This window comes from Myotis yumanensis, unplaced genomic scaffold (genome assembly GCF_028538775.1).
Source record: "Myotis yumanensis isolate MYYU_CA2020_CCGP unplaced genomic scaffold, mMyoYum1.0.hap1 SCAF_4, whole genome shotgun sequence".
Taxonomy (NCBI): Eukaryota; Metazoa; Chordata; class Mammalia; order Chiroptera; family Vespertilionidae; genus Myotis; species Myotis yumanensis.
Genome location: NW_027223755.1, coordinates 30,800,410 through 30,814,155, shown reverse-complemented (window position 1 = coordinate 30,814,155; position 13,746 = coordinate 30,800,410). Strand labels below are relative to the sequence as shown.

At 38.1% G+C, this 13,746-nt stretch overlaps 1 protein-coding gene across 3 annotated transcripts in view; it reads left to right on the top strand.

Annotated features, from left to right (window-relative positions):
• Positions 1–10,790, top strand: part of LOC139008605 (very long chain fatty acid elongase 7) — a 168,096-nt gene extending 157,306 nt beyond the window's left edge. For all 3 annotated transcript variants that reach the window (XM_070412020.1, XM_070412019.1, XM_070412022.1), the window contains 4 exons: positions 2,384–2,550; positions 4,522–4,698; positions 6,461–6,646; positions 9,586–10,790. In XM_070412020.1, coding sequence (XP_070268121.1) covers positions 2,384–2,550; positions 4,522–4,698; positions 6,461–6,646; positions 9,586–9,747 — 692 coding nt within the window. In that variant the 3' untranslated portion in view covers positions 9,748–10,790. The remainder of the gene's footprint in view (positions 1–2,383; positions 2,551–4,521; positions 4,699–6,460; positions 6,647–9,585) is intronic.
• Positions 10,791–13,746: the final 2,956 nt, after the last annotated feature.

Below are 13,746 nucleotides of genomic sequence, written 5' to 3'. Positions count from 1 at the left end.
TAGGTTTACAGTTATTTCTATGTAAAATAATACAGTAATCTATAATAATAAAAGGGTAATATGCTAATTAGACTGAACGTCTTCCGGACGTCCTTCCTGATGAAGCCGGGGCTGGTGGGAAGCTAGCTGGGGTCCCTGTTGCCTGTGGGTGGTCCGGGGCAAGCCAGCCAGGGTCCCAGTTGCTTGCAGGCAGCCCAGGAGAAGCCAGCCGGGGTTCTGGGTGCCTGCAGTCGGCCCGGGGGAAGCCAGCCCAGGTCAGGCCAGCCCGGGTTCCAGGTGTCTGCTGGTGGCCGGAGGAGGGAAGCCAGTGCTGGCAGCTGGGGGAAGGAAGGCCTACTCTTGCACGAATTTTTGTGCATCGGGCCTCTAGTCCTATATAATCCTATATAATAAAAGGCTAATGTGCAAATTGTCCCCTCGACTAGGAGTTTGACCAGTGGCTGGGGCCGGCCTGCCAACCGCCTGAGGCCCCTCCCCTAGGTGGACCAGCTGGACCCCATCTGTGTACGACTTTGTGCAGTGGGCCTCTAGGATAATACAAGGATAAACTGTTTCATGTACTCAAAACTGTAAACCTACTTTTTGCCCCACCTTTACATTATCTATAATTCTCCAGTGGCTTCTCAGATCACTTACAATAAAACCCGAAGTCATTAATGATAGTCTACAAGGTTCTGTGTATCTCTTGGCTTCCTCTCTAACCTCATTTCTGATTTGAATATTTATTACACACTACTCTCTCATCACACTGGCCTCATTGCTGTTCCTCAAGTAATTAAAGCATACTCACACATTAAAATCTTTATTGATATTTCCTCAGCCTTAAAAATTTGTCTCTTTGATATTTCCCTGGCTTACTATTATTCCTTCAGATGACTGCTCAAATGTCACCTCCTTTGAAAGAGACCTTTCTCAAAACACTAGTAGTGTTTTCCCATCACTCCACAGCTTCTTTTCTTCTTAATTTTCCTTCATGGCATTTTTCCACCTCACATCATATTTATATATGTCTGTGCTCATTATCTGTTGGGAAGGGAGTTCCATGAGGTCAGACAGGATTTTATTTTATTCCCGGCTGTATCCTTTCTAAAACAGTTCCTGGAATATATGCAGGGCTTAAATAAATATTTATTAGATACATGAAAGAATAAATTAAAATGTGGTCATAAACCTTTTTTTCTTTTCATGGATTTGATTATGTAGAATTGAAAGCAGATCTATACAAATGATAATGATAATCAGCAGCAGTATTTCTGGTGAACATTTAGGATCTGAACTTGTATATAAAAGCTCCTTCCTCCTTCCTCCTTTCTCTCCAGGCTTGTCCAGTGCCCTTGGGATAAAACCCAAGCTCTTTAATCTGGTATTCAGGGTTTCTAAGATCTCGTCTCTGCAGTATTTTTAGCTTCACTTCTACACTAAGCCCTTACCCTCAAAGCCTACACTGCATTCATACTGAGTGACTTAGCATTCCTCTGATATGCCTCTTGCAAATGTCTCTTGAAGCCCATCTCTTACATTTATATTTTGTCACTTATTTTTTGTTGGTCTCTTCTTTTTACAGGAAAGGGACCTGGCATATTTTTTTTAAATTCCAGGACCTAGCATAGTTTCTGACATATCATAAATGGTCAGAAAATATTTATGGAATATGAAAGATGATTTTGCCTTCAAGTCAGAGGCTAGAAACTTGAAGAGGTTGGATATGGGTTAGTAAATTGGTGAAAGCAGTTTAATCTCTGTAGTGAGCTTGCAATGCCTGTGTCCAGGGACAAACAGGGATAAAGAGCCCACAATATTATAATTTTTAGCAAAATCATACTGGGTGCAGAGGAATGGCATGTAGCATAATTGAATCACCCCCTTAACCAGAAAAAATGCTTAAGAGGGAGGAAGGGTTATTGGACAGGTGTTACTTAGAAGCAGAGCTATTTGGCAATGGATTAACCATAGGAGCATTAGTTCTATTATTTAGTCTGAGAATCGTGTAAGATGGTGATCTGCTTGTCATGAGGAAATAATGAAGGGGGAGAATTCAGGGAAGTGATGGCACATTCATGTTCTTGCTCATGGGGGTCAGGTGTTAGGCTAGGCTCAATCTGACTGCTCTTGGTTCAGTGGGAAAGAATGCTATGAAAATTCAGTTATATCTGTCAGTGGTGTGAAGGGGAAAATGGCTGTATTTGTTCAATACTAGTTGATGGTTTGTATTTTTTGTGCTAATTTGTGAATGACCATGGATCTATAATCAATTGGCTCAGTAGTTGAATATGTAAACATGTTCTACATAATTTTAGTAATGTATATTATATAAAAATGTGAACTTTATAGAGTCAAGTAAGCTATAGATTTTTAAGATTAAAAACTTTTTTTTCTAAATCAGGTTTGTTACAGGAGGAGAAAATGGCCATTGAAGCATTTCAGATTTGCTGCCTCCTCCTGCCACCTGAAAATAGGAGAAAGTTACAGCTGTTGATGAAGATGATGACAAGGATCTGCTCAAATAAGGAGATGCCACCACTTTGTGATGGCCTTGGCACCCGAACACTGGTAGGTTGAGTTCTAACATCTAACATGACTTGAGTTTTTGGAATAAAATTCACCTGAGTAAAGTGTACTAGCTTGGCAAGCAGAGGAAGATACTAGTACATGGCAGACTTGCTTACGGAGCCATGGCTTGGAATCCACCCAGACTGGTATTGTGCTTTTGGTGTTAGTGTCTTAAAGAACACAATAAAAGAAAAAGTTAGTAGGGGCAGACTCTGAGTGTAGAGATACCTGCTGTATCCTGTCTACTGTCAACACAAAGAGAAGGAAGGGTGGACAGAAAGGATAAGTGATCTCTCAAGAAAACAACACTCTCCTCCAGGTCAAAAGGGTTGCAGAGTCATTGTTACTATAACCAGTAGGAGAGATGCAGCATATAAAGGGATTAACGAGTGAAGAAGCAAAATGTGGAATTGGACCAGACAACTGGGAAGGAGAAGGAGAACTTGTATCTCCTAGGGTATGACCTAAGGGTCCATGAATGAGGGTTTTTCTTAAAATATGCTCAATTTTGCTTAAAATTGAGTAATTTTAAATTCTACTTTGTAATGTCAGCATGTGTTTTAAAATAGAGTTTATGTTTGGAATCGCTAATTAGCTAAATTTCTAAGTTATCTAAAAAAACAGTCTTAGAGTGAAATTAATGCTTCATTGGTATGTATATGTTATTCCCATATCCTGGTGAACCCTGTGTACCCCTGGGGTCCACTGGCCCAGTTTTAGAAGTGTGGAGTAAGATAAGAGGAGTACTCAGTGCCCAGGGGAGTGATTCCTGTCCTTTTGGGGGAAGGAGTTGGTAGGGAGGCTAGTGGACTTTTCTGAAAAGCTGAAGAAAAGTTTGTACATATTCTCCAGAAGAACACGTGTATAAAATTTTACATACAATTTCAAGGCATTCATGAGTACCCTCGGGTCCGTAGTCTCCCAGTACAGAGTCTCTGTGCACATAAATGTGAATGAAGATCAAGTGTCATCTGCAATATTGATAAAGTGATGTCTTATTAGACAGAATTACATGTTTATAGGTTTTGAAATACTATCATCAGCAATAAAATTACTAAGAAAATCCATCCAAAGGATAGCATTAAAAATGGAGTAGTTAATATGAATTCTGTGGGAGTAGCTGCTATAATATTTTTTATATTTCTGCTTACCATAAAGGGTCTCATCACTTAATACACTTCTTGTAAAGTCTCATGGTTTTCTTCAAGGTCACTGTCAAATATACATTCAAAATCCTAGAGAAAATAAGTTAACTAGGAAAATATATAGTGTTTGAGACCCATAAAACTGTGCAAGTAGATTGAAAAAAAAAAATGATTAAAAAAAAAATCAAGCCGAAACCGGTTTAGCTCAGTGGATAGAGCGTCGGCCTGCGGACTGGAAGGTCCCTGGTTCGATTCCAGTCAAGGGCATGTACCTGGGTTGCGGGCACATCCCCAGTAGGAGATGTGCAGGAGGCAGCTGGTCGATGTTTCTCTCTCATCGATGTTTCTAACTCTCTATCTCTCTCCCTTCCTCTCTGTAAAAAATCAATAAAATATATTAAAAAAAAAAATCAATGATGTGATTACGATATTATCAGACTAAATGGCTATAAAGTACACCGAACTTAAAAGTGCTACATGATCAAGGTCATGATGGTAATGATAATTTTCTGAATTTGTTTAAATATACATATTTAAAACCATCTGTGAAAGGAGTTTAAAAGCCTTCAGACAAGCATCTCTGCTAAGTCTCTGTGAGATGCGATGCACATTCTGCTCAAGCTGATTAATGAGAAAATCAATACATCTGAGATGACCAGGTGTGGCTAAGTGCCAGGTAGGATGTTCACCCTGTGCTGTGGGCCATTTCTCACTGACTAGTCACATTTGCTTTTTGCAAATTAAGATCGTACTCAATTCAGAGTAGGGAAAAAATTCATTGGTATTTATTTAAAACTCTCCCCCACCTTTTTTTTTCTTCTTTTAGATGATTCAGACATTTTCCCGTTGCATCTTGTGCTCCAAGGATGAAGTGGACTTGGATGAGTTATTAGCTGCTAGGTTGGTAACATTTCTGATGGACAATTACCAAGATATTCTGAAAGTCCCTTTGGCCTTGCAGACCTCCATAGAGGAGCGTGTGGCTCACCTACGAAGAGTGCAGGTAAAGGAAGGGATATTCTCAAATCCTATGAAATTGTCAGCTAGGCTTCTTGGGAGTTTATGTTATGAGGACTAAGTGAATTAATATGTATAAGGTGCTTACAACAAGGCTTGGCACATAGTAAGCGTACAAGTTTGTTATCACTGAAAATTTGTGGTTGCCTACTTGGTTTTGTTATGTCAATCAAAACCACATACTTTTGATTGCAAACTCCTTAAGTGAATTTGTTCAGAGTCTACATATACTTCCTGATGGAAGAAATACATGTCTTCATTCTTAATAGCCCTGCATCCTACATACTGTTATTATATTTTTTGGATGAGAAAGCTTTGGCGGAGAACTTAAGCAACTAGTCCAAGGTCACAGTGCCAGGATTCAAACTGATGAGATCAGTCTCCAGAATCAGTGCCCCTAACTCCCATACATACTGCCTCACTTCAGAACATGGTGTGGTAGGTGAACAAGAGCCATAAAGACCTGGGTCAAACTCCTGGCTCCCCTCTTCCCTTGTTGTGTGGCTCTGGGCAGATCCCTTAACCTCTCTCGATTTTAGTTTCTTCAATTATTAAAATGGGCCACGCATGCTGTATAAAGTGGTTGTGAAGTATTACACAGTATAATACTGAATTATGGATTACTCTAAACCCCTTGCACAACTGTCTGACATGGTAGGTACCTCTTTGAAAGGGAGTGCTATCATCGTTGTTGTTGCTATATTATGTGGACCCTAAAATGGGGTTTGTATGTCAGCCTGTAGGAGCAGAAACTTTTGGTAAAAAGTCTTGGCAGAAATTCTGCTTGGTTCCTTCAGAATGGTTCGACTTCTTCACTAAAGTGCTTTTTTAGGTTCCTCAATTTTGGGGCAGTTTGAGGCTGACCTGGGATAGATCAGTTGTGAGGCAGGCATTGTTTTTACACCAGCCTTCTATCAACCTTATTTGCAACCCTCTTCTCCCTGTTGTGCCCTTTAATGATAGATATCTGGTGTTTTTCTCCTTTTACCTAGGACTCACCCTTTATTCCAGCCCTTTCCTGGTTTTCCTGGCCAGAATAAAGGGTGAGTCCTAGGTAAATAAAAAGGAAGTATCCTGTCTTTCCCTTCTGGTTCTGGTCTGTCTCTTAGGTTGTCTCTAACTGATTTGGTAAACTGATGTTGAGGCATGGACTGTACTTAATGTACTACTCTTCTTGGCAACACTTATTTTTAACTGTGACTTCTGGAAAACTATCTTAAGCCAAAGAAGTGAATAGTTGCAATTTTATTCACTGCAGAAGAACAATAGATGCTCTATTTTTGAGAAGATGACCCTCTTGGACTCTGAAGTTAAGTATTTTTCATGGATGCTCACTTATTCACAGGTTTTGGTATCATCTTTCCTCTTACTTCTCTCCCTTTGCCCTGTACAGTGTCTGCACACTTGTTGTTTTCACCTGATTTTCATTATTCACATGTTTGACGATGGTTGTAGGACTTCCCTCTCCATGACAGCTGGGCTAAAGTGTGCAAGGAAGGGAACACTAGACTCTTCAGATGGGGAAGGAACCTGATAATTCACTGTGTGTCCAACATTGTTTTTTGTTTTGAATCATTTTAGAGTCAACTTCTTTAGTTTATGTTTCAATTTCAGACATTATTAATTAAGAGTTTTCCCCAGTTAAAATTGAGGAATGACACGTGCTGTAAATTGTGTTTAATCTAAACAAATTTTTGTAATTTATTTGAAAATACACTTTTTTCTCTCTACTAATCCTTTTGCTTCAGATAAAATACCCGGGAGCCGACATGGATATCACTTTATCTGCTCCATCATTTTGTCGTCAAATTAGTCCAGAGGAATTTGAATACCAAAGAGCATACGGCTCTCAGGAACCTCTGGCAGCTTTGTTGGAGGAGGTCATAACAGATGCCAAGCTCTCCAGAAAAGAGAAGAAGAAAAAATTGAAGCAGGTAAAAGGGATATTCTTTTTATTTTTCTCTTTATTGATTAAGGTATGTGTCCTTATCCCCCTTTGCCCCCTCACCACCCCCACTCATGCCCTCATACCCTCCCACCCCCCACGGGTGTCTGTGTCCATTGGTTAGGCTTATATGCATGCATACAAGTCCTTTGGTTGATCTCTCCCCCTTACCCCCACCCTCTCCTACCTTCCCTCTGAGGTTTGGCGGTCTGATCAATGCTTCTCTGTCTCTGGATCTGTTTTTGTTCATCAGTTTATATTGTTCTTTATATTCCACAAATGAGTGAGATTATGTGATATTTATCTTTCTCTGACTGGCTTATTTTACTTAGCATAATGCTCTCCAGTTGCATACATGCTGTTGTAAATGGTAAGAATTCCTTCATTTTTACCGCAGCGTAGTTTTCCATTGTGTAGATGTACTACAGTTTTCTAATCCACTCATCTGCTGATGGACACTTAGGCTGTTTCCAAATCTTAGCTATTGTAAATTGTGCTGCTATGAACATAGGAGTGCATATATCCTTTCTGATTGGTGTTTCTGGTTTCTTGGGATAAATCCCCAGAAGTGGGATCATGGGGTCAAATGGGAGTTCCATTTTTAGTGTTTTTGAGGAAACACCATACTGTTCTCCACAGTGGCTGCACCAGTCCGTATTTCCACTAGCAGTGCACGTGGGTTCCTTTTTCTCCGCATCCTCGCCAGCACTTGTCTCTTGTTGATTTGTTGATGATAGCCATTCTGACAGGTTTGAGATGGTACCGCATTGTCGTTTTGATTTGCATCTTTTGGATGATTAGTGACTTTGAGCATGTTTTCATATGTCTCTGGCCTTTCTTCTGTCCTCTTCCGAAAAGTGTCTATTTAGGTTCGTTGCCCATTTTTTGATTGGGTTGTTTATCTTCCTTTTGTTTAGTTGTATGAGTTCCCTGTAAATGTTGGAGATTAAAACCTTATCAGTGATAACATTGGCAAATATGTTCTCCCATGCAGTGGGCTTTCTTGTTGTTTTGTTGATGGTTTTTTTTTGCTATACAGAAGCTTTTTATTTTGATGTAGTCCCATTTGTTTATTTTCTCTTTAGTTTCCATTGCCCTAGGAGCTGTATCAGTGAAGATATTGCTTTGGCATATGTCTGACATTTTGCTGCCTGTGGATTCCTCTAATATTTTTATGGTGTCCCATCTTATGTTTAAGTCCTTTATTCATTTTGAGTTTATTTTTGTGTATGGTGTATGTAAGTTGGTGGTCTAGTTTCATTTTTTGCATGTATCTGCCCAATTTTCCCAACACCATTTATTGAAGAGAATGTCTTGACTCCATTGTATGTTCTTGCCTCCTTTGTGAAATATTAATTGAGCATAGTGGTTTGGGTCGATTTCTGGGTTCTCTATTCTATTCCATTGATCTATATGACTGTTCTTGTGCCAGTACCAGGTAGTTTTGAGAACAGTGGCTTTGTAATACAGCTTGATATCTGGTATTGAGATCCCTCCTACTTTGTTCTTCTTTCTCGGGATTGCGGCAGCTATTCCGGGTCTTTTTTTTATTCCAGATGAATTTTTGGAGAGTTCATTCTAGGTCTGTGAAATATGCCATTGGTTTTTAATGGGGAGTGTGTTGAATCTATAGATTGCTTTGGGTAGTATGGACATTTTAATGATGTTGATTCTACCAATCCATGAACACGGTATGTTCTTCCATCTGTTTATGTCTTCCTCTATCCCTTTTTTTAGTGTCCTATAGTTTTCTGAGTAGAAAGTGATATTCTTTATTAGTAATTTATTCTTTCTATAGTTCTTATGTTTTTTTAAAATTCTCTATTTTAAAGGGTTTTGTGCGAACCTCATCTTCTGAGATAGCAGTTTTGAAAGTATATTTTTTAGTTCATGTATTCCAGAAGTCTCAGTGATTTACACGTGTAGGTTGTGGTCAATTTCCCACATCTTTATTCTCCAAAGTACATCTTTTACCATTTATTCTCTAATATTTGTCTTATTTTGATATGTGGCATATGATATGAGTTAGTAGAGAAATTACTTTAAACCTAGAGAAGCTATTAAATGAGGACAGATTTCTTTGAAATCACACTGAATTTACAAATATAAAATGTCTAGAAATTAAAAGCCTTTGGTTTTAGATAGCCAGTGTCAAATTGGTTTCTTGCCTCAGGCATCACGAAGTCTCTTATTAAACAACATGGCTTAGGGTTTCAGACAATAGTTTTCAACTCAAAATATGTTTACTATGATCATTCTTAAAGTATTGATCCAAGGTTAAATGAATGGTTTTTATTTTTAAAGACTGAATCCTGTATAGCTTGATTCCTGATCACACCATACGTATAGGATTATATGCAGAGCACTGGAGTTCTGGATCCCCAATCATATTTTTCTCAGTCATTTTGGAGAAGAGTTCAGTGGTGAGGAGCAGAGGAAAAACTTATTGCCTCTCTTTAAGCTTTTCATAATATAATATATACTACATTGTTTTCAATTTGGGCAGAAGCAGGTGGGCTAAGAAATGGTGGAAGGAGTTTGACCAAAATTTTAATTATTTAGAACATGTTATTTTCACGTCAGAGTTAATTATTATTTTTAAAGTAAGGTTGATTTACAGTTGGCAGTGGGGGAAATATAAGACGTGACTTAAATGAGAAGTTTATTTGAAGATTGGATCAAATTAAAGGTGAATTAGATTTATAGAAAGTGGAATCAAGTGATTCAACATAAAAAATGGATTTGTGTTCAAGTAAATTTGACTGTGATCTGTTTTCTTCTTTTTTTTTGGATGGAAAACAACATTAAAACAAAACAAGAACAGGAAAATATGGGGTCAGAAACTCATTATAAAATTAGATTGCCCAATTTTATTGACTCTTACCTGTTTTCTGGGTTCATTGTAGATCTCTCTCTCTCTTTTTTCAGTTTCAAAAATCCTACCCTGAAGTCTACCAAGAACGGTTTCCCACACCAGAAAGTGAAGCACTTCTGTTTCCTGAAAAACCAAAACCAAAACCACAGATGCTAATGTGGGCACTAAAAAACCCTTTCCAACCATTTCAAAGAACTAGAAGTTTTCGGATGTAATACTTTCACAGCCAGGGGAGGTCTCAGACGTTGTTTTGAATAAATGGGTGGTTAAAGAGGATGGTGGTGGAAGAAAGGAGCAGAAAATACAGACTACTGAAATATAAATATGATCTGACTTCAAAACATGTTGAGTTGCCCAGCTGGCATGGCTCAGTGGTTGAGCGTCGACCTATGAACCAGGAGGTCATGGTTCAATCCCCGGTCAGGGCATATGCTTGGCTTGCCAGCTTAGTCCCCAGTGTGGGGGCGTGTAGGAGGCAGCCGATCAATGATTCTCTCTCATCATTAGTGTTTCTATCTCTCTCTCCCTCTCCATTCCTCCCTGAAATCAATAAAAAGACATTAAAAAGACACACACAAAAAACCATGTTGAGCCATTATCAGTATTTTTCTAAAACTCATTGCTAGATTTAAAGTATACAAATCAGTTAAACATTATGAAATATATAGTAATGTTAACATATTTGTAATCATTAGAAAATTCAAGGCTATTTTTTGTTGTTGTTTTTCATGGTGTATGTGAAATAATTGTGTGTATATCCTATTTACTAATGTCTTTGTTATAACCAAGTCTTAGAAATGGTGTATACTTGAATAAGAAGACACTGGGTACCATTACTGTGATGCTATTGACTTAATAGCCAATTATGATATCTCCTGTGTAAATTCTGATTTTCACTGTTAACAAAGAGTCTTAAATGTCCTGTGTTATGATATCTGTATCTTTTATTGAAGGTTTATTGGCTGCTATGACAGATTTTACTAAAGCTGGTTCTTTTATAACATATATATTAGTTGGTGTTTACTTAGAAGTGGAGTAGATTTTCATCTGACTGCAGTGGTATAATTTCAGTCATGGCTAGAGATGGAAAACTGAACAGGATAAATGCTTTCATTCCCTTTAGACGTGATTGTAAGTCAAATCTTTGTTGTTTCATGAAAAACACAAATGGATTAAGTAAAATGAAACTACCTTCTTTATAAATATGTTTCCCCTAGCTTCCTCATTCTTTTGAAAGTAAATAGAATGTAAATAAATACTGTTTGGTTTTTTAAAAATACTGTACATGGTGTTTCATGGGTTTTTTTGGCATTTATTTAAGTATTTTTCAAATGGTTGACATATTGCCTTGGCCACTATTCTCATATTAGTCATTTATTTCTATGATAGAATAAGAAGTGAGATTTTGGCTTTTGTACTAGCCTTTAGGAGGGTGCTTTGTCCTTTATTTATTTATTTATTTATTGCTTACTTTATGCTTTTGCAAATAGTGGTACACTTGGATTATGGACTATCTGGAAGGCTTCTGAGAACAACTACCCCAAAAGTTCAAGTAACACTCATTAATGGGCATGCTCTGCTCTTTGTTCTGATTTTCCCCTGCACTTGAGATCTGCCCCAGTTCTTTTGTAGCAGAATGGCTCCAACAATCGACTCAGATTTTGCTTACTTAAAATGGATAAAAGTATTTGTACTAGCTTGGGTATCATCTTACTTTGCAAATATGTAAAGTAATGGGAGTTTTTAGTGTTTCAGGATTTATTCACAAACCTTGAAATTCTGTGTAGAGCAAAGAATGTCTACTTTTTACTCAATTTGCTCTCCAAAGTAGAGTTTACTTTCCAGAGTCTCCTATCCTATTGCTTATCTTTGGAAATATATGTTAATTTTCCCATTTTCCTCTTACTGTTACTTTTAAGTATTGAGAGATCATAAAACATCCCTATCACCTAAGTGTAAAATTGATGAATGGATAATGCCAGTTTTTCAAAGTGGTTGTAACAATTCACACTCTCATCAGCAGTGTATGAGTTCATTTTGCTCAACATCCTCACCAAAACTTGCTGTTGTCAAGAGTTTGAAATGTAAATGTGGTGGGCATATGATGGTATCTCATGATTTTACTTTGCATTAATATGGTTAAAGACTATTTCCAAATATATGTATATTTTTGAACAGAGAGGAAGGGAGAGGGAGAGAGAAAAATAAATTATTTGAGAGCTGCCTCCTGCACACCCCCCACATGGGGATCGAGCCTGAAACCTTGTCATGTGCCCTGAACAGAAATCGAACCAGCAGGATGACGCCCAACCAACTGAGCCACACCGACCAGGGCTCCAAATATTATTTTTAATCCTCAAGAGAAGATATTTTTTTCTATTGATCTTTAGAGAATGGAAGGAAGGGAGGGAGAAACCCTTCAGTCTGCGGGCCAATGCGCTATCCACTGAGCAACACTGGCTAGGGCCATTTTAATAATTTTTAAGTGTAAAGAATGTTCTCATTCTTTAAAGATATTTCTGCTGTGTATAGAATTCTGGGTCAATGGCTATTTTATTTCAGTACATTGTAGTTACCATTCTTTTGTTAGTTGACCTCCATTGTTACTATTGAGAAATCAGCTAGCACTCTGTCACTTAATTTATAGGCGAGAGGCCCGCTGCACGAATTTGTGCACGAGTGGGGTCTGGCTGGCCTGCCCTGATCAGGGCCGATTGGGCTGGCCGGGGTGAGGGGCTGTGGGCGGTTGGCTGGCTGGCCCCACCCCCTGGTCAAACTCCTGGTTGAACTCCCTGTCTAGGGGACAATTGCATATTAGCCTTTTATTATATAGGATAATATGTCTTTTTTTATTTTTCCCCCTGACTGCTTTTTAGGATTTCCTGTGTCTGGTTGTCTTCACTTTATGTGATATGATTTTTAAACAATTATTCTTGGAATTTGTGGGGCTTTTTAAATAAGAGGATTGAAGTCTTTCATCACTTTAAATATTGTCATTGTAACAGTCTCTGCCTTTGAATAAACATTTTTCACTCTATGATCTCTTATTCTCTGAAGCAGCTGTTTTTCTGTGCTGCATTTCTTCCATTTCATCACTTCTTTCTTCAGGTAAGTCTAGTCTCTTGTTAAATTCTTATATTCACTATTATGGAAGTTGTATCCACTCTACAGCTCAGGAAACTGAGACTTGGTGAGGTTGGGTAACTTCCCTAAGGTTACCAGCTTGTGCGTAACAGTAGGCAGTAACAGTCAGCTCTGACTGACTGCAGAGCCCAGGCTCCTGACTGACATGTCTTATTGTCTCCCAGTGAACAATAATCTATGGTTTTTCTGAATACTTTTTAGATAGTTACATACAACCTCACATGTTATTTTTTCAGCCTATACTTTCTAAAACTTGAGATCTCAGATTTCTTTTTGATTTGCAGTGTTTTCATTGTTCTAGCCTTGCTTTGCCAAATTCATTTCCAGTTTCTTTTGGTCACTTTGTACAAATACCTGCTGACAATTTTTCACTGAGTTTCCCACAAATTCCCATTTAAAAAAATACTGCAACAGTGATTAAAACAAAGGTTCATTTGGAGCTCTGTGAATGCAATCATGTATTTGTTTTATTTGTAGGTATGCTTTTTAAAGTATTTTTATCTTTATGTATAATTGCTTTTATTTTTAGGTATGATAAGTAGAAAATGACATAGAGATTATCATTGATCTCAGAAACTATAATAAAGAATTTATCAAATGAGTATTCTGTATGGAAAATTTGAGAGTGCTGCAGCACGTTTTTGAGGTTGAAATAGCTCCTGCGTGAGCAGGATGATGGAATTCAGCCATTCATCATTCTGACTTCTCACACATCTCCTGGATCTGCCTTCAGGGAATCCTGTCTGGGGTCTAGCAAATGTAATAGACATATGGGCCATGACTCAGCGTTTGTGTTATCCAGGAGCTTGATTCTGATTCTTACATCTAGAAGAGAGTTTCTATACATTTTTATAGGAAATGTAACTTTTTTAAAAAGCCAGTATTTGTGAACTGCTTATGTACCAGAGGAGGAAACTAAATAGTCCTATGTTTGAAATGTCATAAACATTTTTTATCATGATTAAGAGAAGAATCAGTTAAAATGGCTCTTTACTATATGGGTGTGGTTTATTACTAGAGGCCTGGTGCACAAAATGCGTGCAGGGATGCAGTCCCTAGGCTAGGCCGGC